General features: G+C 40.1%; 1 protein-coding gene across 2 annotated transcripts in view; it reads right to left on the reverse strand.

The window, feature by feature from the left end:
- Nucleotides 1-289: 289 nt before the first annotated feature.
- Nucleotides 290-23,746, reverse strand: part of znf385d (zinc finger protein 385D) — a 107,555-nt gene continuing 84,098 nt past the window's right edge. For both annotated transcript variants that reach the window (XM_042490768.1, XM_042490769.1), the window contains exons 5-8: nucleotides 16,915-17,250; nucleotides 13,090-13,271; nucleotides 5,475-5,576; nucleotides 290-1,419 (exon numbers count right to left, since the gene is read on the reverse strand). In XM_042490768.1, coding sequence (XP_042346702.1) covers nucleotides 1,171-1,419; nucleotides 5,475-5,576; nucleotides 13,090-13,271; nucleotides 16,915-17,250 — 869 coding nt within the window. In that variant the 3' untranslated portion in view covers nucleotides 290-1,170. The remainder of the gene's footprint in view (nucleotides 1,420-5,474; nucleotides 5,577-13,089; nucleotides 13,272-16,914; nucleotides 17,251-23,746) is intronic.

Genomic DNA, 23,746 nt, shown 5'->3' on the forward strand with positions numbered 1-23,746 from the left:
TTTAGTTTCCTTTCTTAGAGCAGAAGAGCAGCAGCATAAGTTTTGTTTTTGGAACTGGGACATTTCAATTTGATTTGTAAAGAAATCTTTAAATAATAAAAAGGGGCGTTCATATTGATCTGACCACTTGTATTTATTGATAAAAAAGTAGCCATGTGTGATAATGTAGGAAATCGTGATGCATCGTGAAATCGAATCGTGACATGATAATCGTAATCGAATCGAATTGCAAGACCAGCGAAGATGCACTGCCGTAGTACTGCGTGTACTGAACTTCACAGGATCACCAGTATTAACAAATTAGGACTCTTTTTATTTGAAATTGTTCACCTTATACACACTGACAGTTAATATACACAAGCCTTTGTGGTCCCTCTGGCCCGAGACACGGTCAGTGACAATGTGTGCTGGATATCAACTAGGATGGCTTATGGTGGAGGGAAAGCTCTCTCTCACACACACACACACACACACACACACACACACACGCTCATACACACATGGACAAGCACACATGCAGAAGTACACACTTGCACACACATACAGATATGCGAGGACAGATACAAAAACACACGTCACGACACGTACTCTAACAATCTAACACGGCCTAGCCATCTAATGTAGACATCAACAGAGGAGGGGCTTAAAGTGCATACAGGAACAGAGGCGGGCCTTACTCGCTCTTAAGATCAGTCACAGCCTTTTAAGTTATGAGCGACAGTAATCCTCCGCCAAAGCAATGATCTTAGTGCCGCGCTGTATCTTTACAAAAAGCAGATCCCTACCGTATTTTAGCTCAAACTGTGCCTTGCATCATGAAGTAATGACACTGCATAGTTCACGGGGTTAGTCTTATACATTATTGCGGTACAATGTAGGTCCAGGTCTGGGGTGGTCCGGGGTCCAGGTCTGAGCCTCGAGCTGCAGGATGGCACAGAGAGCATGTACACTGCAGCCCGGTGGGATTAGAGAAATAAATCCATCAGGGGAAAGCGCTCGATGCTTCGCTGCGGTCCAGTTTAGGTTGAAATGTGGGATAATCCGTACGAGGAGAGGTGAGAGGATGCTCCTGGGTGCATAGAAGGAGTGCGGCTGTCACGACTCCTTGGCCTGGTCGGGGTGAAGCACGTGGTTTGGTCCTTGACGGGAGGTGGCGCACACTCGCCGGGGTCAATAAGGAGCAAAGAGGACTTGTGGGTGGGAGGTCCTGACAGGCCCGGGGGCCGGGCGCAGCAGTGCAGCGGTCAGGGTCTGTGTCTGGAAGAGGGCGGGGGTCGGGGCGTGGTTAGTGGCGTGGTTTGTGCGGTGTGTGAATGTGTTGCCGATGGCGGCGGCTGCTGCCACCGCCGCCAGGTGAGCGGGGAGGATCTGCGTGGTCAGAGGCGGACACTGGCGCTCTTTACCCAGAGACAACTTTATCTGGAGGAGAAGGACGAGATCCAGTTATTACAGTCTGCAGGCTGGACAAAATAATATAAACACATCATAAAAAACAGGATTTGAATTAAAATTGTAATTCCTGCCACAGACGCGTTTTAACCGGGGCTCGAAATCCTTTCAAATATTCTGATACTTTACAAATGAAAACAACTTTTTTTTCAATACCTCACTGTGAGAAAAATAAACGCTGCTTTTTCCATCTCACAAAAGAAAGTTAAATGTCGTCTCAAAACTGTTTTAAAAGAACTTCGCCTGAATAAAAACTATAAAGTCTAAGAGTCTAAAAGTCAGAGTCAAAGAAAAACAAAATAAGATTACTATCATTTCGTAATTGAGAGATTTCGATTTTTGCTGCTGTGGACATATTTGGTAGCAAAAAGTACAAAAGCTCGATACCAAGACTACATAACACACGTACATATTCTCATTTTTCTTCTTCCTTATGTTTATACTGTGTTTTATACTTTTGCATCATACACATATGTTCTATTTACAACTTTACATACTAGTTTTATAGATTGTATTATAACATAAGGCACAAAATGTTACATTTTTACACACTTACCACATTATACATATTTATCATTTTAAATATTTAGTTTCTCGTGCTTATTGTTTTTTATTATTGCTGTATTTCTATTTCATAATTTATATTTTTGTATACTTTATGCTAATATTTATTTCTATTTTCTTTGCTTGGCATCAGAGCGACTTTAAGAACCAGTTTCACCTCGAGGATCAATGATTAAGGTTTTTGATTCTGTATTCTGATTCTGATTAATTTTTCAGCTCAATTGCCCGAAAAAATGTTGCCATTGTACGTTTCTGCAAACCATGTTTTTATATGATGTAACTTCATGTTTCAGTAGCGCTGTAGTTACGTTCAAGCACGTAAACTGCCTGGCTGTGGTTTGGAAGAGATCATATTTTTCCTGCAAGAAACAAATGAATGTGTTGGTAAAAAACAAGCGTTTTTCGTGCCTAAAAACACACTCACAGCACAGCAACAGGTCTCTAAAACACACCTGACAGTGGAGGCTGAAAAGCAGACGGAAAAACAGCAATGACTCATTCAACAAAACCAGGTTTGTTGTTTTGTTTGTTGCTCTGGAACATCAGCCTGCAGCTTTGCAGGTATCTCTGAGCGGTGACATGCAGTCTGCTGTCCCGTCCCCCTCCAGACGACATCCGCTCATATATTACTTTAAAACGTTGTGTATGAAACGTGCAAATGTAACATAATCGTGGTCTGCAGTAATATACAATGTCAACGTTTTCTTCTGGCAACTGGCCAGCAAATGTTTAGTGCTTAATGATTTGCCAAAGTTGGACATAAATCTTTTTTAATAAACCGGCAGTCATTTAAGATTCTCAAATGTGAAAATTTGCTGCTTTTATTGTGAAATAAATGTCCTCCGCTTTTGGATTGTTTATCAGACAAAAGATGCAATCTGAAGACGTCACATGAGGCTCTGGGACGGCCTTTTTCTGACATTTTACAGTCTGCTCTTCGTCAACGCAGTTTATCTGTTTTGTTAATTTTCCAGATTGCTTTCTGATACAATCTCTCCTCCACAGAGGCAACGTGTCGGTGTCACAAACATTAGATTTATCACAAGAAACATGAATAAACAGAGAGCTGCGGCTGAGGACACTGCTGCTGCGCTGCAGTCTGCAGGCACACGGAGAGTCGAGGGAAAACGATCAAACAGGTGCCACAAATCAGCTGCTGACTGCTGAACGAGTTACAGGTGAGCCGTGAGACAGCAGAGCGGGAACAGGACGCTCAGCAGCCCTTTACATTACATGTATGTTTGCTACTCTATTTATCAAACTATCATTTTTTTATGAACTCTTCTGAATGGTTTATTGTTTTGCTTATTTATTTATTTATTTTGGGAATGTTATTGGTTTTGTTTATTGAACTTAAAAAATGCTAAAAAAAAAAAAAAAAACTTCAATAGCTTAACCAATGTGCCTGTGAAGTGGACACGAGGCAGTTTAGAGAATTTGGTTAATCCTTTTATAACCGACAATCAGAAAAGACAAAGGTTTTCATGTACAAATTTGCTTTGGTTTTTAGTGCAAACTTTAAACATACTATAAAGATATTAAGAGGAATAAAAATAAGAAAAAAATAAAGCACAGTACTGCAGTAATAATAATAACAACAACAACAACAACAACAATAATAATAATCATACAAGTGCTGCTATTTTGGGGCAGCGTGTCTGCAGTGGTGATTTAGTTATTTCAAAGTCAAAGTATGTTTTTCTTCAACATAACTAAATCTAATAATTGCTTTAAGAGCCTGGAGTTCTGTTGTTTTTATAGAGAAAGAATAAGAAAGGACGAACAGAGAAAAGGGCGCCCAACCTCCAAAAACAGCCTAATCGGGTGAAAAGGTCACCAAAGTTATCTGGCTTAATCTTCTGTATCAGTAATGGAAAATCTACGGTCTCACAGCACCAGGATGGCAGCCGTTGTCATGGGTTATCAATCACTGACTCAGGCATCGTAACCCTGTGGGAAGCATTCTTTACTCTCCGCTCATCAAAGAAGCTCCTCTCCGTTAACTCAGTCAATGATGGGTTTCACAAAAAGTCATTTCCCCCACACTGGTAACCCCCGCGCTTCGTCTCGGCAAACAGTGGGTGTGATTAATGCCGTCTCCTGTAGAATGGAAAGTCAGGCTCTCCTTTATCTCTCCCACATTGAATCCACATGGCTCCTTCACGCATCCCACCGATCCTGCGTCATGTGGCACTCAAAAAAACAACTTTTAACATTTGTTTTAACTCCCGGAGTGCGAGAAGGCCACAGCGAGGACCAGAAAGTTAAACAATCGCCGCCAGGAAAGTATTTGAAGTTTCAGTTCTCTTATTCTGCGGTTTGTCAATTCGCCTGACACTAATTCTGCCTCGATGCCGAGGACCACACGCTGAGCTTCTCCAAATAAGTGAAAAGCGACGTTTACAATTACTTACAAATAACACTGGACCCCAGTCTGCGTTCTGCCTCCAGCGTGCCGCCTCAGAGGAGCCTCGATACGTGCTGTTTTGTCAATAATATATCAAGTTTTCAAATTAAAGCCTGCTGTTTCCTGCCAGGGATCTCTGATAACAGCCACGTAACAGGTGATGTGGTCATGAAAGTTGACATTTTATTGAATAAGGTGCTGTCTAGCGGATTGAATGTGACACTTTGGAGGAGGTATGGAGGATTTTTTGTCGATGAGCAAGAAAACATTAACCCTCTGAAACCTGGACAAATTGCTTTGATTATTTAAAAATAATCATGAAAATAAGGAGCAGCTTAAGAAAAGTGATGCAAAAAAGCAAAACAAGTGGAAAAACCCCCAAGAAAATTATCTGAAAAATAGCAAAAACAACAAAAAAAACCCAAACAAATAAAACAGAGTAAAAAACAAAAAAATCCAAGAAAATTACATAAGAATTAACAAAAAAAAAAAAGATCTTAAGAGTGCTTAATAAAAAAATGAAATCATAAAAATTAATTATTAATTATAATACAAGTTACAGTTAATACAGTTAAATTGACATTTTCCACTAGCTTTTTTTTTGGTAGATCTTAATTTATTTTTTTTTTAAAAATTTGCTGGGCATTTCTTGCCAACTTTTTTGCCATGTTTTCAAAAGAAGTCAAATCCATCTGCTCAAATCAAAGATTTAAATACATCTGAATCCAGCACAAGAAAACTGACGCTGATTAAGGTGTCAGAGGGATAAACTGCCAAATTTTTGCAGTCTTGTCCAACGTTCTCTCCCCATACAAACAGAGCAAGACAGAACGGTACATTTTAGGGTTGGGCTCAGACTTGTACTGTTTTTGTGAGTGCAGACCTGAAGCCGGAGAATGACAATGAACACAGTCTCACATATCAAACAATAACAGTTCTCATGGGCTGGTACGTCTGTCTCCTACGAGGCTCTTAGAACTGAGTCACTGTGACTGTTGTGTCGACACCAGGACTTCTGCGGCTGATAAGATGACTGAGGCGTGCAGTGACTCACCGGCTGCTTGGGCTGGCCTTTCTGCGGTTTGCTGTAGGGGCTGTATTTAGGTTTGGCTGGTTTACCTGCTGCTCGGTCTTTATGACGTCGGCTGCTAATGTGCTGGAAAGGAGACAGAAAACAAGTTTCAGATGACGCAGGCAGGTCCTGAGTCACACTTTACCACCTGTTTTGAATATTATCGTCCCTTTACAGTGACCATCATCATTTGTTATTGCAATATTTCAGACGGGGCAAACTGCTCCTGCACCAGAAGGTGCATGTTGTGAAATGGCCAGTTTCATTTTTGTTAGGTTAAGGCACCAAAACTACTCGGTTTGGGAAAAAAAATATTGTTTGAGTTAAAATATGAACATGTAATTATGTGTATGTAACTTCAGTCACGTTCGTTACGTTACATTTTGTACATGAGAGTTTGTAAACAGATGTTTTGATATAGTTTTAACTGTTGCTAAACATGGTCTCATGTTTCATTCATTTAATTTATTTCCACATGAACATTAAGAATATAAAAATAAAATGAATGTGAAGGAGAATTGCCCTCTGCAGGCTTGAAAAAATGTCATTCTCCATGCAAGCGACTATAAATCAACAGTAATAATTATCCATTAAATTTGAGAAAATATTAAAAGACAAAGACATTACTATGAGAGTAAATCTTCCCATGGACACTCATCTGTTTCACAAGTACAGTAAATCAGTCAGGGTCACATTAGCATTTGCAGAACCACTGCAGATATCAATCTAAGAACATATTCTCATTGAATGTGATTTAAAGATGATATAAAACAGAGCTAAAAGACAGGAAAAAACTAATAGCTGCAAAAAAGGAGAACAAACATTATTAACAAACATGGTAACACAGCATAACTCATGGATTTATAAATGGTTATTGTGTGGCTTAAGTATTCCTTTGATTTGATATGAATTGATTTATTTATTTCAAACATGTAAAAAATGAAATAAAGAAATATTGCACAAAAACAGACAGACAAAAACCAAAGTAATAATTACAGAAAATTAAAACCATAAAGAAAAAGAAATGTCTAAGTACAAAATGACTCGCTTCACATATTTGAAAAGCAGTGAGAAAAAGTAAAAAAACTTATTCAGTCCCACCCCTTCCCCATAAGTCATTGACCCACATACTAAAATTAAATTTCTACAAGTTTTAAACATTGTTTACAGAAAAAGAGAGAGATAAAGCAGGTAAAGAATAAGCAAAACTGCATCCCCTGTAAACACCCCGTGATTGTCAGAGCCCCTTCATCCCTGTACCTCCTGAAAATGTTGTTTTTATACAGAATTTTGAACTGGTTTACGTCTGGACATTGCTTCAGCACAACACATAAACTGCTCCATAGTTTAACTCCACAGATTGATAAACAAAAACTTTTTCTGGGGGTCCTAAAACCATGCGATTCAAAATTAAATTTTCCCCTTAAATTATAACCACCCTTCCTTTAAGTGTGTATGTAACTTAAAAAAGCTGGTAATGACTTTTGGTTTCACATGAAAACACAAACGCTGGTCTTCTGGGTGAAAATCCTGCGTTAGTTTGACCCATCCATCCACCTGCTGCTTACACAGATTTTGTTGCTCTTGATACTTCGTCACCTGATTGACACCTTTGCTCCTGTCATAATTATTATGGTCACAGGACAATGCTGCCTATAGGAGGCAGAGTAAGGCCGTACTACGTCTTATCTATGCTCCCGATGATAACTGACAACGGCTGGTAAATGGGCTGGTAACATCCAAACAAGGTGCACATGTACAGTAGTTTTTCTGCATGTCACTCCACTGCAGTTAAAGCTGCAAGATGCAAATGTCAGGTAAAGTCAAATTCTATTTATTTAGCCCTGAAACATTATTAATGCTACTGTATCTAATAGAGCGCCAGTCTAGACATTTTAATTTTCAGAGACCCCTCAATTTAAAGAATTCCCACCTAGTGCAAACACATATTATTCTCCTCTCTGTGCGACAGTAGCAAAGAAAAATTCCTTTAAACAGGCAGAGACCTCGAGCAGAACCAGACTCTATGGTGTTGGTTATAAATGTACTTTTTTCTTTTAAAATATTGTGAAAAAATGTATAGATGAAGCAGAAAAGATTCATCATTTTTCCATTGGTGTCTATCTGTGATTTTATGCACAATTCAACGACCCCCATGACACTTCAAACTAATACAGTTTACTGTTGGTATGGTCAGAGGTTACCGAGGCAAGCCAGGGAGTCCAAAAAAGCAGAAAAAAAATGAATGAAGGAGGTAAAGGTTCATGAAACAAGCATTTGCAGCTGCTGCCTCCATTATTTTCAATGTAAACACGACAAGCGGGAAGAAGAAAAGAGGCCGGCTGTCATCCCAATAAACATGCACTGCTATTTACTTGCCGCATTTATGATGAATTAACTTTTTTCTGTTTTTTTTTAATAGCCACAGTTTTGTGTGTGACTATTACGACCACAGAAACCACACAGAGGAAAAAAAACGCTAATTTTACTGGCAACTGGGAACCATAAAGTTTACACAACTTCACCAGCAATGAATGAACACACCAACCAGCAAAAGCATCAGCTTCCAAATTTGGTTATCAAATGTGACTCAATGAACAATGTTTACAACATTATTGCTGTAATAATTTTATAGTATCACTATATTTTGTTTTATTTAAACAGAAACCGTTTTGGCTCATTTTGGCTATGTTATAAGATTTATTTAGGTTAAAAGCAGCAACCTGTAGTCTAAAGGTTGCTAAAAGGACCACAGTATCTTGGGGACTTTGAGGTTAGTAAAAATCAAAATGATTCATCCTCTGGGGAGCATGAACATCCCCAGAAAATCTTCATGCAACCTGACAATTTTGACAATTCTTGTGTTCAATTGACCTGATGGTGGGGTTAGAGGAAAGACTGTGGGGTTTATGTCACCAAAACCCAACACATTCTCATCCCAGTTCAACACATACCAACATTTTTTCTTGCCTTCAGCATCTGTATGTGTCTCCTGGCTGAAGCTCATGGTAATGCGCGGTTAAAGTCGTCAAACAGTAGTAATTAGGTTGTAGGTAACAAAACTATGTGGTTAGGTTCAGGAAAGACATCATGTTTTGGGTTATAAAGAGAACGTAACAATATATTGTAAAAAAATCAGTGCTCGAGGGATGGACCAACACATTCTCATCCCAACTCTTCACACAGTGCCGCTCTGTCAGTGACCTTCAACGTCTACTTGTGATGTTTCAGGTATCCTCCAGCATCAGCTGTTTACGTACATGGTGGAAGACGCAGTACGTTGTTATGTTTACACAACATGAGCACATGGCAACCAAAGCCCACCTGAAAGTCAGTTTTTTGTAGGATCCATCCACCACCTCTCCCACTCGCTCTATCACACTCACGCTTCTTATGTTACAAGGTAACCAACACCATTATTACCTGACGCTGTTCTTCAGCAATTAATGAGCATGTGACCTGTTCAATCTGGCCGCGTGCTCAAGTGTCACTGCCTGTGCACATTGCATGTGGATGCGCCCGGTGCCCTCCTGCTGTCCACCAGCATAACATAACAACGCCACAGGTTCTGTCTGAGCGTGTTCTCATCTGACGCCGTCCAGATGCGTTCGGGTTGGATGCAAAAGATGGCTTTTGACGTCACACTTGTACACTGAAAGCACTGACAGAGTGGCGTTATTTGATGAGTGCAGAGTGAGAACAGGTTCACGCACTTGAGCTTCTTATATCACGTCGTAACCAGCAGCGTTTCTACCTGACGCCGTCTTTCTGTGTTGAGGGAACCCATGCAAACATTATGTGGACGCAACTGGTGCCGTCCAACCGTCTGTCGACATATGCAATAAGCTACTTCACATGTCCACCTGGAACGCACCTGGACATGTAAATGGTAACTGGTAAATGGACTGTACTTGTATAGCGCTTTTCTAGTCTTGTTGACCATTCAAAGCGCTTTCACACTACTGTCTCATCTACTCATTCACACACACATTTACACACTGGTGGCCGAGGCTACTGTACTGGTGCCACCTGCTACTCAATAATCAATCACAGGCACCCACCCCGATGATGCAGCATAGGGAGCAATGTGGGGTTCAATATCTTGCCCAAGGACACTTAAACATGTTGAGTGGAGGAGCAGGGGATCGAACTGCTTACTTTCGGATTAGAGGACGACCCACTCTACCTCTGAGCCCCAATGGAAGGTATGTATGTAAGATAGCTTACTGCATCACACTCTTACGCTGAAAGCACTGATGAAGCGGACGTATTTGATGAGTTCAGAATGAGAACGGGCGCAAGTTACATAACATTTTGTCAAATTAGCACTGGATTTTGGTTTCTCACAGGACACAAACTTGTGTCTCTTGAGTGAAAGCCTGTGTTTGTTTGACACATTCACGTCCCCTTCTGCCACCATGCACAGAGTTTCTCACTCTTTATACCACGTTAATTGTTCGCAGTGTCAAATATTGCAGATTGCAGTTAGTTGAAAGCGCGGTATGTCCCTAAAAGGTGCCTTTGGCGCCGGTATCACACACTGAGGGGTGTAATAAAGCACTGGTTTTTGACTACATGGGAATAGGACCAGGCTGCAAAACCAGAGGATCCCTTTTTGGGTATCATGAATATCCACAGCATCTAGACATCAGATTTCTCAGATAACTTGTAAGACAAACGTCCCTGGTCAGCAGGAGGGTTTGACTAGTGTTATCTGCTGTGATACCGGTTCAGGTGCTGCGTCTCTCTCTACATTCCACATGATAGAAAAACAGTGAAAATTTTCATTATCTTTTTATTGCAGGTTGCTGTGGTGCTTTATGGATGCCTGTTCCCTCAGCCTCGGGCTGGATGCCATTTCAGGGTAGATAGCTTATCATGCGTTGAGGTGGGAACCTGACCAACAGAGGAGGAGGGGGCAGGACTAAAAATACACCTCCTGTCTCACGGTGGAAAGTATTACAGCTTTAAAGCTTTCAATGCGACTGGAGCCACCCATGGTGAAAATGACTGTCTGCAAATACAGTGCAGAGAGCCTTTACCAAATGGTACATTAGATAGTTATGTTAAAGACGTCACAACATTTTGAGAACTGATGTTGAGAAGTAATATTAAAGCTGATCTGATGCTGAAAGGCCAGTGACAGCCAGTGGATTTGAATAAACAAGTGAAATGTAAAAATCTGGAATGACATACACAGAAATCCTCTGTAACCTCAGGCCAATAAATAATTCAGTGTGGGTACACGTTGACAACAAAAGGCAGATTTCTGGCTGCGTCTAAAGTCCTTGCAGTGGATTTAACAATCACACTTTTCCTCTGGTTTGGAGCTGTAACTGAAATTTGTCACGCTGGATTCTTTTTACTGAAAATCGCTGCTGTTTTAGAAGTACTCAGTGAAAGCCCCCGCATGAAAAATTCATACAAAGCCTGTCTATTTTCAGTGAGAAATCTCAAGGTTAGCTCAGACAAAACCGAGTGGTTTCAAGTATTGTAGATGAAATTCCCCCCCGTGACAGAAAAATCAGCGGCTACAAGAAAAGAAGATTTGTGGAGTGGTTGAAAGCAACATCAAGGATACACTTTCCTAGAAGAGTTTCAGCCAAACCACGCTGAGGAAAATATCACAGAGAGATGAGATTATTGTCAGCTTTCTAGAATAACCTGATTTCCTTATTTTAGGAGAGGGATTAGGAAAAACTCTGTTAGCTTTATTTCTGCTGGTGAAGTGTAATTTCTTGGCCATGTAAAGTTTATGCTTAACCAGATTTCTTGGGAGTTTTTGCAAGGGATTTCAGGCAGGGAAAACTTTGCTGTGACAGCAGCACGGCTGGATGAAAGGAAAGATCATTACTGGTTGCAGTGAATCTTGTAACCAAAAATTTGAATCTTAAATCCAACAAAAAGCGAAATCTGACACTGAAGTAAATGAGTCTAAATAAGCAGGTTTTCACAGAACAGCAAAATATGTGACACGTGCACACAGTAAAGTTGTTTCTTATTACAGAGCCTCAATGTGTCATCTACCAAAGTGCACCAAAAAAGAAAAGAATGAGCTAAAGAAAGACTGAAATAAAAATATATTTTGCAAGTTTGTATCTCTTTTTGTTTGTCCAATAGGTTTCAAAAAAATTATTTGTGGTTTTCTAACACAATTCCTCCGAATCTGCCTGTAAATCTTTCCAGTATTTTTGATAATGCATCTTGAAGGGGGGTATAAATACCTCTTTTTACTTACATTTTGTGCTGAAAGCTAGCTTGCTTATTAATACTGCAATATAATACTGCTCAATATCATACAATATTGTATTGTAATATTGTTGGAAACGGCAGCAATTAGAGTCTATTCTAAACATACTACTTTGATTTAGTTAAGGCTGCAACTTCTAGGGCTGCCCCTCTAAAGTCTGAGATTCGAATCATCAGTCAGAGACCCTCAGTCGACTGAGATTGCTACAGTCGAGTTGAGCTTCAGTTGAGCACTTGTTTTTTTCTGTGCAGTGTACTTCTGGAGACATTTTGGTCCCCAGATTTTGCTGCAGAGTGAGAGGAGAGACGTTCTGCTTAGTGGTGAATTTACAGCCCACAGCAACTTAATACTATACAGTCTCTGGCTTTGGTTTGATGTCTGGTGTCGGCAAAAATTGTTGATGCACATTTACGATCTGCTGCTGGCGGCATTAGCTCGTTTACAATATTACATGAATTTCACTGTCACACTCTTGTCTCACTGAGCCCGTTCAATCTTTAAGACTTTGTAAGCTATGGAAAACAAAACAACTTATATATATTTTAAATATTCGTATTTACGGACAAATCTGATTCAACTAGCACAATTCTGAGCCAGGTACAGGTATTGATGGTTAAAAAGTGGAATATGTTTAGAATATCTATCCTAGTTGTATAACAAAAATAAAACACTACTAATGGATTAGTATAGTTGATGTATGATTACACAACTCTATATAGACACATATATTCAAGTTTAATTTGTTTGATACAATCTGGAATAAAATGTTATTTGTTCATCTTCATGCATTTAAATAGGGGCTATACAAATTTCTCTGGCTCTTAAAAGCGAGACGTCACAGATTAGTTTAAACAAAAATAATGTAGGACTGCCCTATTATTCTGTCTTGTGCTGATTTGAAGGAAAAAAAAAAACATCTGGGAGTCGGCGCTGATTGCTCACTAAAAGGAGTCAGCTCATAAACCGACTTGTTCACGTCCAACACGTTACATCTGAATATTTCATTTCGACTTTAATAGAAAACTTTGAACTTTTACCGGGGATTATGTGTTGAACTATTTCTTGGCCAGACAGTGAATTTAGAGGCGATAGATATGAGTGTTATCGTTATTTTCATTTAGATCCATGGCAATAATGTGGATATTCTTCAAAGCCGAAATGATAAATAGACAAAATAGTTATGTCAGATAATGATGAAATGCAGTGAAATATTACTTTTCTACTGCAGCATAATAAATCTCCATAACTCTGTGTGCCAGTACAATCTATATCTTTGTCAAACGTGCTCTATGTGCAGGAAATAAAAGTTGTGTCAGAGTTTTCAAAGTGTTCTCGCGTCGCTCTCACCTGTTTTAGCTGAGTCTCTGAGTTGACATGCACATCACACGTCTCACAGTAAAACGTTTTGTTCTGCAGGCCCGTTGATGATTTGGTGGTTGTAGCCAGTTTGCTTTTGACTCCCGGTCGGGGGAAAGACTTGATGGAGCCCACGCCGGTTCTGGCCTCGAGCATCGTCTTGTGTTTCGTACCTGCAGGTTCAAACAGGAAGCAGCGAGGTCAGCACATTAACTTCACCCGCCACATGACGCCTGAAGGACGCTCACCTCTGTTGTCCCTTTCCTGGTGTAAGAAATTATGAGGGTCAGTGTGAAAGAGTTGACTTGTAAATCACCCTAAAACATCCCTGTTCAAAAGAAGAGAACGGTGTTAAACTCACTCATGAAAAATGTCATGGTTCACATAAATCTGCCTTTTTTTGGGATGTCACAGGGCGCTGTTTGCATTGAGGTTTAGCTCAGCCTTTAAGTGACTGTGCTTTCATGTGCAGCCACTGATTTTGTGTGCGGCTCAAAACAGCTTGTGTCACCGTATGCTCTCAAAACAGCACTCATATGAAATTAATTTTCCGGAAATATAATTTTAGTTAATGACAATAAAAGGAGCACAGGCAGTCACCAGAATAACATTTGGGCATTGTCATTTCTGCAGTCCACAGATATGTTACATTTGGATGTTATTTGTTAACCTGGTCTAACTCCCAATTCATCAGATACAGACATTAGGTCAGTGGCCCCCAGCGTCAGAAACTGATGCTCTAGTGGCGATATGAGGCGCACCAGGCGGCAGCATTTTTTGTATAAAGATCGAGAAAGTCCTAATAGAGCGGGCAGGTGAGGTGGATGGGTCAAACAAACTGCAGACTCCGAGCCAGGAGTCCTCTGTTTGAGTCCTATTTGCAACCAAAACTAGAGTTTTTATAATACTAATGTGTACTAGTATATGTGGCACACTATGCTAGTAACAGATGTAACAGGCATTTGTCACGTGGTGTTGCATTATGTTAGAAACAAACATACATATTTTAAGCCAAACCACGATTTTTCTCTTGACCTAACCACTTACTTTTGTTGCCTAAACCTAAGGAAGTGAAACTAAAATTGCGTCTTTTTTTCTTTTTTAAATCTACAACCTAAGTTTACTTGGAAAAGACTGTTTGCCTTTAATGAGAAGAAGCTGCGCATTTCCTGTGAAAATATCAGTAAATTTTGAAAAGACAGATTGCAACAATTGTAAAACTGACCCTTTCTGCGGCTGTCCCAGCGCATCATATTTTCCATATAGGGCCACTGACCAACCATCGGTAATTGACGAACATGTTGTATTTGTATCTTTTAACATTTGTAAAGTGATAAAGTTCATATTACATGTACTGAGTCAAAAGAAAATGATGGGTGGTGTGAAACCTCGGTGCTGCCAAGCAGCAGACAGCAGTAGATTATTGTTTGAGGCCACAAAACGACAAAAGGGAGTATTTTTAATGAAATGTTGGGACATTTCCATCTGTTTATGGCAACAAAAACATGTATTTTAAAGGTCTAGTGTGTTGGATTTAGGGGGATATATCGGCAGAAATGGAATATTATATGAGTATATTTTCTTTAATGTATAATAACCTGAAAATAGGAATCGCTGTGGTGTTTTTACCTTAGAATTAGCTGTTCATACTAACACAGGGCGAGGGTCCTCGTCTACAGACGTGTGTGTTTTCAAGTTGGCTACCGAAGTTTTCCCACATGCTTGGCACACTGAATAAGTTTCAGTTGGTTGCAATCTCCAACCTCTACATACCACAAAATTATACACGCTGGACCTTTAAGCCAAAACATCATCTTTTCTTTACCCTTAGGTGGTTTTTGTGCCTCAACCAAACCACACATTAACCGCACCATTGTCACTGAAAATTGAAATGTAAAGAAAAGTAATGTTTCATAAAAATTTAACATATTTGTGGTTTGCAGAAACACACAATGCCAACATTTATTCTGGGGACTGGGTCAAGGAACAGGGCTATACAGCTACAACTGCTGTGGTGCTTAAAATAGTAATGACAAGGAAAGTTATTTTTTACCCTATTGTGGAGTGAGCTAGCTTCTTTTCAAAAATAAACATACTATCCTGGATATTCACAACATTTCAAATTCGTTTTTTTGTTTATTTGTTTTCTGATTTAGTTGTCCCTCTCGTCCCCCTGTCAGAATGGAGACTGCTCTGTCTATATACTGTATATTTTGGACCTGTCCATGACTGTAGGATTGGCAGAGTAATATCCAACAGGTTATTTCCTCTATATATTTTGTGCTAAAGAAGCAGTTTCAAGTCTCCCTCTGGAACATTGGGGTCACTTGTGTAATCCAGTGTGGACTGATGTGCTTCAGTGTGCCTCTCTGCCACGCCAAAATGTTCTCATCCCAGTGGACGTCTGTGTCTACGTATTCAGCACGTTCTCTCTCCGAGTTCGTCACATGGTGACGTTTGGACCTTCCATGTCAACCTATGATGTTCCCTGATGCTACTGTGGTGATATCAACAAACGCACCTGTGGTGGGATGAAGTGGCACGGTCCATGTGTTTACACACAGCGCCGACCGTCACAGTGGTCGGGATTACGCACTGATGGTCAGGTTTAGGAAAAAAGGCACATGGTACTGAGTAGAAAACACACACACACAAATCCACACCAGATGTGAACTCCGGACTCCCGCATAAAAGTCGGTTGTTTGTGGGATCCACCTCCCCACCCCTCTGCCTTATAAGCGCATTCGAGTCCTAATTTGACACGGCAAGGATACCTGAAACATCATAACGGTCACTGACTGACTTTTAGCCTGTGATGAGTTCGGAGTGAGTTACTACGCTCTGGGTCTCTTCTGCATCTGCTACTGACCTTCCACGAAAGCTCATGGTTATGTTTAGGCATCAAAACACATGGCAACCAACGCCGAGACGTCAACAAAACATACTGCTACGGATGCTCAGGTTTAGGCAAAAGAGGCACAAAGCAATGAGTAGAAAAAAACATCACATTCAGACGGGAAGCCAACACCAGACTCCTGCATGAAAGTCTGGGGTTTGTTATAGCTATCCACCACCCCTCCCGTGCGCCCTATGAAAGCCTTTGTGCTCCTTATATTTTGTCGTTATGCCATACAGGGGTGTAATCATGTGGACGCAAAAGGTGGCTTTTGGCGTCGGGATTGTACGTCAAAGCGGCTGTATTTGAAGACCTTGGAACGGGAACAGGGAGGCCAAGCACATGTTGATAGATTATTTGACGTGTTCTCTTGTTTAAACCTTACATAAAATGTTAGTTATAAAATAATCAAAGGCAGAGGGACCTTCCTGAGCATGAAGCACCGATTGAAGATGACTCAGAGTGTTGTCATTTCCCCATTCTGTGTGTGGGGAATTAGAAATTAGTTTGACACAGTGATTCAGAATACAATCTGTTTTCTAAAGCGAGGCTGTCTCACAATACCTGATCAAGGTTGGATACAAGGTCTCTATGGAAACTGTTGACAGTTTGAAACAGTCGGCAAAAATATAAAAATGTGTTTTTTAGTTCTGACAATTATCGCTGAAGACAGCCAATAAAACTCAATAACAATGACAAAGAACACTTCAGCGCTGACGCGGTGTGATTGTGTAGAAATCCAGCACATAACAACCTTTTCACAAAAAACACCAAGTAAACAACAAAAGTATTTCAACACTGATGCTGTGTTTCATGTGAAATTTAACAACATGAAAAAAGACTAAAGTCATGTTGTTTGTCTTTTATGCAAATACCTCCTAATTACCACAAACACTCAAAGTGCAGCACACGACTCTCACCGCTGTTGTGAGCCTCGAGCTGTGACGCCGAGTTGACCGCCACTTTGCACAGCGAGCAGTACAGAAGACGTCGAGCTTTCTCCTCCTCTGTTTCTGTGTCCGTCTCCGCCTCGGGTTCGGCCTCGGGCTCCACGTCTGGTTCTGAGGGTGAGTTGAGAGTTGAGTCTCCTCCAGCAGCTGAGGTAGTCTCCGGTGCCGGGGCCGCCGTGGTGCTCGGGACTATCGGTGAGGCCGCAGGTGCCGGAGTTGGCGTCGTGAGGGTTGTCAAGGATGCCAAGGGTAGTGCCGGTCTGAGCACAGGGGAGAGCGGTAGAGGCACGGCTCCAGGAACGCCATCTGCAGAGAGGAAATGGATTATTTGTTTTGAATCATGTGGCTCCATTCATAATTTAGTGGCAAAAATGTTTTATTCATGTAATGTTCAACCAACAGGTGGCTGAACATGATTTTTTAGACTTTGAGGTGTTGACGTAGAAGACAAAACATACCAACGAAACAAAAATGAAAAATTATTACCATAGCTGAATCTGAATTAAGGGTTTGGTAGGATTACGTGAAAGTCGGGTCAAAATAAAGTCAGAGATGCTGTGGATTTGCACATGTGGGTGTGCTCATGAGTGAACATTTTAGTTTAATAAACTGCCAAAACCAGGTTCAAAGAGTTTGAGATCAAATGAGGAAGACCAGAACAAGCGAAACAAACAAAAAGCACATGAAGAAAACATCTTCACCACTTTGACAACACCTGGGCAGCATTTAGAAAATAAACTGCAGAGTTGGAAAACATACAGAAATGCTGAGATTTGCACAGAACACAACAGAAATGAGTTACAAGCCACAAACCTTTCCCGGAAACACAGTGTGAGCCAGAGATACTGAACTTATGGTCAACAAGACAAAGTGTGCCAGGTGGCCCTCTGACCATTTTCTAATTCGCAAAGAAAACAAACTAATTCACACTGGAAAAGTTGTTTGCACTTTGAATGTTGATAAGGCATTGAAAGTGCATAAAGAAAGCATCAAGATACAGCTTGTTAATAAAAAAAGGTGCAAGGGCAGCTTCTCCCAGACCTCTGTTAGGGGGTCCAGGCTGAGCCCCCAAAGTCTTCAAATCCTGGAACGCCACATACACCTGACCTGTTCGGGGCTGCTGTGACGGCAGCGGCAACAAAAAATATCTGGTTTATTTGTCACATAGGCCAAGTGTCAATTCACTAAGTTTAGTTAATAAATCAGTTAATTTGTAAAAGAAGAATTTTAAAGAAAGAGTGAGTGCCTGATGAGTTTTGGGAGTTTTAATTTACATTCATTTCATATGATAAATATTAATGTTTGTTTATTAACTGGCCCCAGGCTTTCTGTCATTTTGCAAAAGTAGCCAACAGGCAAAGCAAGTTGAGTATCCCCAGTGTAAGCAGTGTCAAACACCAGAAATCAAACCTGTTTGCAAAAAAATAGCAGCAAAGATGTGAGAGAAAAGCTCCTGCTACATATTGCAAGTGTTTCTGCTTTTCTGAGTGTAAAAAGACAAATAACGAACACATGCTGCTGCCTTCCTCACTGCAAAAGCCATTGTGACGATATAGCGTCAACGTATATGATTATAATACCATGACTGGAAACACTTCCCAATATCCTATTTAAAAAGACTGACAAAATTCAATATTTTTATGTAATCTATCTAAATAAATGCTGTGTTTGGTCTTTCTGTTTTAGCCTCAGGACATTTTAAGCGTATGGGAATACTTATGCTCAAAAGAAATTGTGACTTCATAATTTGGTATCAATATTGACTGTTTTAAACAAAATATGATTATGTTTTTGACGTACTATGACCCACCAACACATCAAATTCTACAAACTTTTGTGCTGGAGTCTGGAGTTTGCTTCTTGTGTGAATGTGTGTGTGTTTTTTTCTACAACTGACCATGATCCTCTTTTGTCTAAACCTAACTATCCGTGACTTTGTTGCCGAATCCTAACCATTGTGACAGTTATGTCAACCATGTCATTTGTTGACATCACGGCATCCCAGAGCGTAAACAACTGATGCAGAAGGACACATAAAATGTCCCGAGTCGACACAGAATCATGTAATAGCTATGCGAGACACAAACCAAGCTGCAGACCACTGTTTGAGACAAACAACAGAAACTGGTTGTGTTTAGTGAATCATCGATGCTCTTCCAGCAGCTTTTTAGCCACCAGACACGAGTGTTTTTGAGCAACCTGTTGCTGTGTTTCAAGCCGGCATTGTGCCACTAACAGCCACTGTTTTACACTAAGACTGCTACATTTCCTGCTGGTATACTGCCACCAAAACTGGGTTTCTTAAGCCAAAACATGATCTTTTCCTAACCATAATCAAGTGTTTGTGCCTAAATCAAACAACATGTTAACCACAGCAATGCTGAAACAATACCAACATTTTTTTTCTAGCCATGGAGTTGAAAAACAAAACAAACAAATGGTCAGGAAACGGCAATTTGCTTTTTAAATGCAAAAAATATGGAGTTACATAAGAATATGACATGATGAAATGACATGGGGCAGGCCATTGCCTACCCAAGTTTATGCATTGTAAACAAATAGCTCATTTTTACTCGTAGATAGACAGGAACATTTACTCAAGACCAAACTGATATCAGACTTGTTTTCTAGACCACAGACAAATGACCCTAAATTTATTTTTATGATGATAAATATGGAAAAAAAGAAACTATTCCAAGCTCACAAGAAGAATGATGAGTTATTCAGGAGATAATTGATTATGTGCCATGGTATGTAGGCCTGTACATCAAACAAACACAATCTATATTATTGAGACAGACAGCTGCGCAGAATAATCAGACGTCTAATCTACTGTCAGCGCGTGAAATCACATTAACATGTCACACAAATATACTGCTATGGTCTGAGAGAAACCTCTGATATTTTTAGACATGAAGATTGCAGTGAATCAATAAATTTGACTCATAAAACAACAGCACACGTCAGCATATGGAATACAGAAGACTTGCTGCCACGTATACGAAAATTTAATTTTGCCTTGGGAGCGCCACCTGATCGATGCCAGTGCCTCCGAGTTCTCCGCACTCCGGCGTCACAAAATGAAGATCAGCCAGCCAGGAGAGCAGATCAATAGTGAATTATGTCATGCTATTTTTGTGAGCCATTATATATGGTTCTTATTTATCCCAGCGGAGGTGTCGCCGGTTGGCGCCGCAAAAGTTGTATCGTCACTTCTGCTAAAGGTTGAAAAATACATCAGAAGTTTAGGTGTGTTTCTGTTGTGACCTGTGGTGAAAGAAGTACAGATATCCTTTACATAAGAGGAATCACAGAGCGCTTCTGGTCTATTTATTCAAGCTGATGTGTTGAATAACATCCAAGGATTGCAGCTTATTGCACCGACACTCTGGATAAAAGCTTCAGCTAAATGCTCTAAATGTATGTAAATGTATGCATTGTGGGTTTTTTCTCTTTGAGCATTTCAGTGTTTGTGGGCATCCAATCCATTAACCTTTGAAATGAGTTTGAGGCACATTTATACTTGTTGTAATACTCTCCTCTTACAGTTGACTGACTCCAACTGTGAAATTTGCTGCACTTTCATGAAACTCGCTGCCTTCTCTGAATGCAGATCTTTAAAGTAATGACAGGAGCAGGTGGTAAATAAGTTTATAAAAAAAGGACAACTGCATTGAAGTGAAGGAAAGAGCTACAAGAGGGTTTGTTCTAACTACATGGAACAAAATCACAAAACATTTGATAACAAATGCTCTTTTTCGGCAGGGTTGATGAGGAACAAAGTAGAGCATAAACGACAGCGATAAGGGTGTTTGATAGACATGTAAATCACAATCTTCATCATAATACAATATTATATCGATTCTTTGGACAACAAAAAGGTGTTTACTAATATCACAAAGTCTGACACGAAAAATTTTAGAATTACAATTTTAGAACAATGAACTAGCCTTCACAATAAAGCTTTTTATCATCAGAAGAGTGCCTTGGTTTAGCTCCTCTTTTTTCTACGATACAACTTGGATTTGTAATTTGTAATTTGATTTGTAATCAATCAATCAATTTGTAAGTAAATGTTGTGTTAGGTTGCTTTCCATTAATAAAAATTGTGCAAACTGACATTGCGAATATAAAATCTGCCTGACGGAAACACGTCAATTTCGGAAAAAAAAAAACCCTCCCATTTATCACAAAAAAGTTTTTACGCTCACTTGAGGTGGTATTTCAAGCGATTCGGAAAAGCCATATTTCGCACAACCGCATGATACTATGGCTATACGTGGTAGGAACTGGCTCCCTCTGATGATGCAGCAGGCACCACACATAACACATAACTCTTTAACATTTACCTGAAGTTTGTTTAAGATGGAGCTTTTAATTCTAATATAATTCTGGTAAGTTTAATAAATAATAACAGATCATATCATTACACTCCAACACACCATGGTCACATGAAACTGTGTCAGTGAACTATGAGGGCAAAAAAAAAAACAAACCACAAAAAAAGCTGGAAGCAAAAAATGCGTTCATTAATCGTAATTAAGTAAAATGTTCAATTAATCGTGATATTGATTTTAGGTATGAGGTTCGGACCTTTGCTGGCAGGAAATTTTAGTAACTGGACCTCTTTAAATTTTAGTCGAATAGGTCTACAGTATAGCTACAGTATGTTTGTCATGTTCAATGTCTGACAGAAAATAAATATTTAAACCAAAATTAACCTTGATATCTTCATATTTCACTTCGGAGTAAAAGGGAACCTTTAAGCTTGACAGAAACAGTGATTTAATGTATATCGTTATTTATAGCAATATCGACTGATATGAAAAAAATATCGCGATAAGACATTTTCCATATCACCCAGCCCTAAATTTAAGAATAAAATTTCATCTGCTCATGGAGTATCAGCTGGTCTTCACCTTTTCCACAAGAAAAAACTATATGGACCTGAACTTGTACAGTGCTTCTCTCGTCGTTTTGGACCAATTAAAGTGCTTTCACACTAGAAGTCACATTCACACACACATTTCTACACTGCTGGCCAAGGCTACCATCCAAGGTGCCACCTGCTACTCACTTTTAAATCATACACACACAATCACACACTGATGGCGCAGTCATCAGGAGCAATTTGGGGTTCAGTATTATGCCAAAAGATACTTTGACATGTTGACTGCAGAGATTAAACCGCCAACCTTCCTACAAAGGGACGACGCACTAACTTAACAATGGGTTTATTATTAAAGAAACAAGACAGTACCAGTAAATATAACTGTAGCATTCAAATAAGTGAACTTTCCTAAAGCAAACTGTTACTGTGCTGTCTAGGCTCCACACTCTCATTTTGGGGTGTTGACTGTATTTATGCAGCAGCCATGCCTGCTCTGAATCAGCAACAAAAATATAACCAGCGGCCAAAACAGACAACGCCCTAAAACTCTCACACCTGCACAGACTTTAAATCACGAAACTCAACATTTTTCTTCTCACATCTTCTACTCTGTTAAAGAGGAGCTTCCCACAAGGACATGTTTACATGCTTTAATGGTCAAAAATACTTTATTTTCCTCATACTGTCTGTGTCAATGCTGCAAATTCTCCCACCAGAAATCATCAATAAAAGCTTTTAAAAATACAACCAGCCATGTTCCAGAAGGAATATGTTATCAATTCAGGGGAAACTGAACAATATCAGCAACCAATGGTGCATGTTTCCGTGGTGTTAGCGTGTAGTTTCATGTGGCAGTGAACACTATGTAATGTAGTGTGCCTGGAGAAGATGACCCTATAAGACATCCACTGCAATCTGATGTCACAACACATTTTATCCAAAACTCATCACGTGGTGCCACTCTGTCAGTGAGCCGCGTCTATTTATCAGGCTTTAGGTATCCTTCAGTCTCAGCTGTTTACGCCCTGGGATGCCGTTACGGTGATGTCAATGGAGGAGATGACGTCATGGTGGCATGACGCAGCCAGTTAATGTGATGTCAACAAATGCACATGGTGGGATTAAGTAGCATGGTCCTTATGCTTACACAACAGCGCGGACAGTCATGAATAGATAGTTGGGGTTATGTAACAAAGTCATGGATGGTTAGATTTGGGCAAAAGAGGCACATGGTAAGGAGTAGAAAAAAAAAACCCCACACACATCCACCCACAAGGCGACCTCCAGACTTCAGACCTTCCCACCTGCCATGGTGATCAGCAGCGTTTTTACCTGACGCTGTCCTTCAGAGTTTTATGGGCACGTTGCATGTAGACGCTCCCGGTGCCATTCGGCCGTCTGCCAGCGTATAATAACAACGCCACCAGTTGTGTCCGAGCGCATTTTCATCTGGTGCCATCCAGCCATGTTCTGGTTGAATGTGGAAGGTAGCTTTTGGCGTCACGCTTGAACGCCAAAAACATTAACAGAGCGGTGCTATCTGTTTGGAGTGAGAACAGGCTGTCTGAGGTCATCTTGTGGCCATAGGAATTACTTTTATGTATGTTTTTTTGACGTATTGTATGTTTACCTCATTATTTAAAAGTTATACATATATAGGCGTGTTTGTGTGACAAAAAAACAACAAAAAAAAACAGGGAAAGCTTAATGAGATGCACCATACAGCCATTTTCTGCTACTTAATCAAGCCACAGTAGCAGCAAGCTTAGTAAAGCAGCCCACACGTCCCCTAAAGCTACATACTCCAGCTTCTCCTGGGAGATCCTGAGGACAGATGGGATGTATAATCCCTCCAGGGGTCGTCCTCTGATTCACCTCCCACTTGGACTTCAACCATCTGAACCATCTAAA

This window comes from Plectropomus leopardus, chromosome 7 (genome assembly GCF_008729295.1).
Source record: "Plectropomus leopardus isolate mb chromosome 7, YSFRI_Pleo_2.0, whole genome shotgun sequence".
In the NCBI taxonomy this organism is placed as follows: Eukaryota; Metazoa; Chordata; class Actinopteri; order Perciformes; family Serranidae; genus Plectropomus; species Plectropomus leopardus.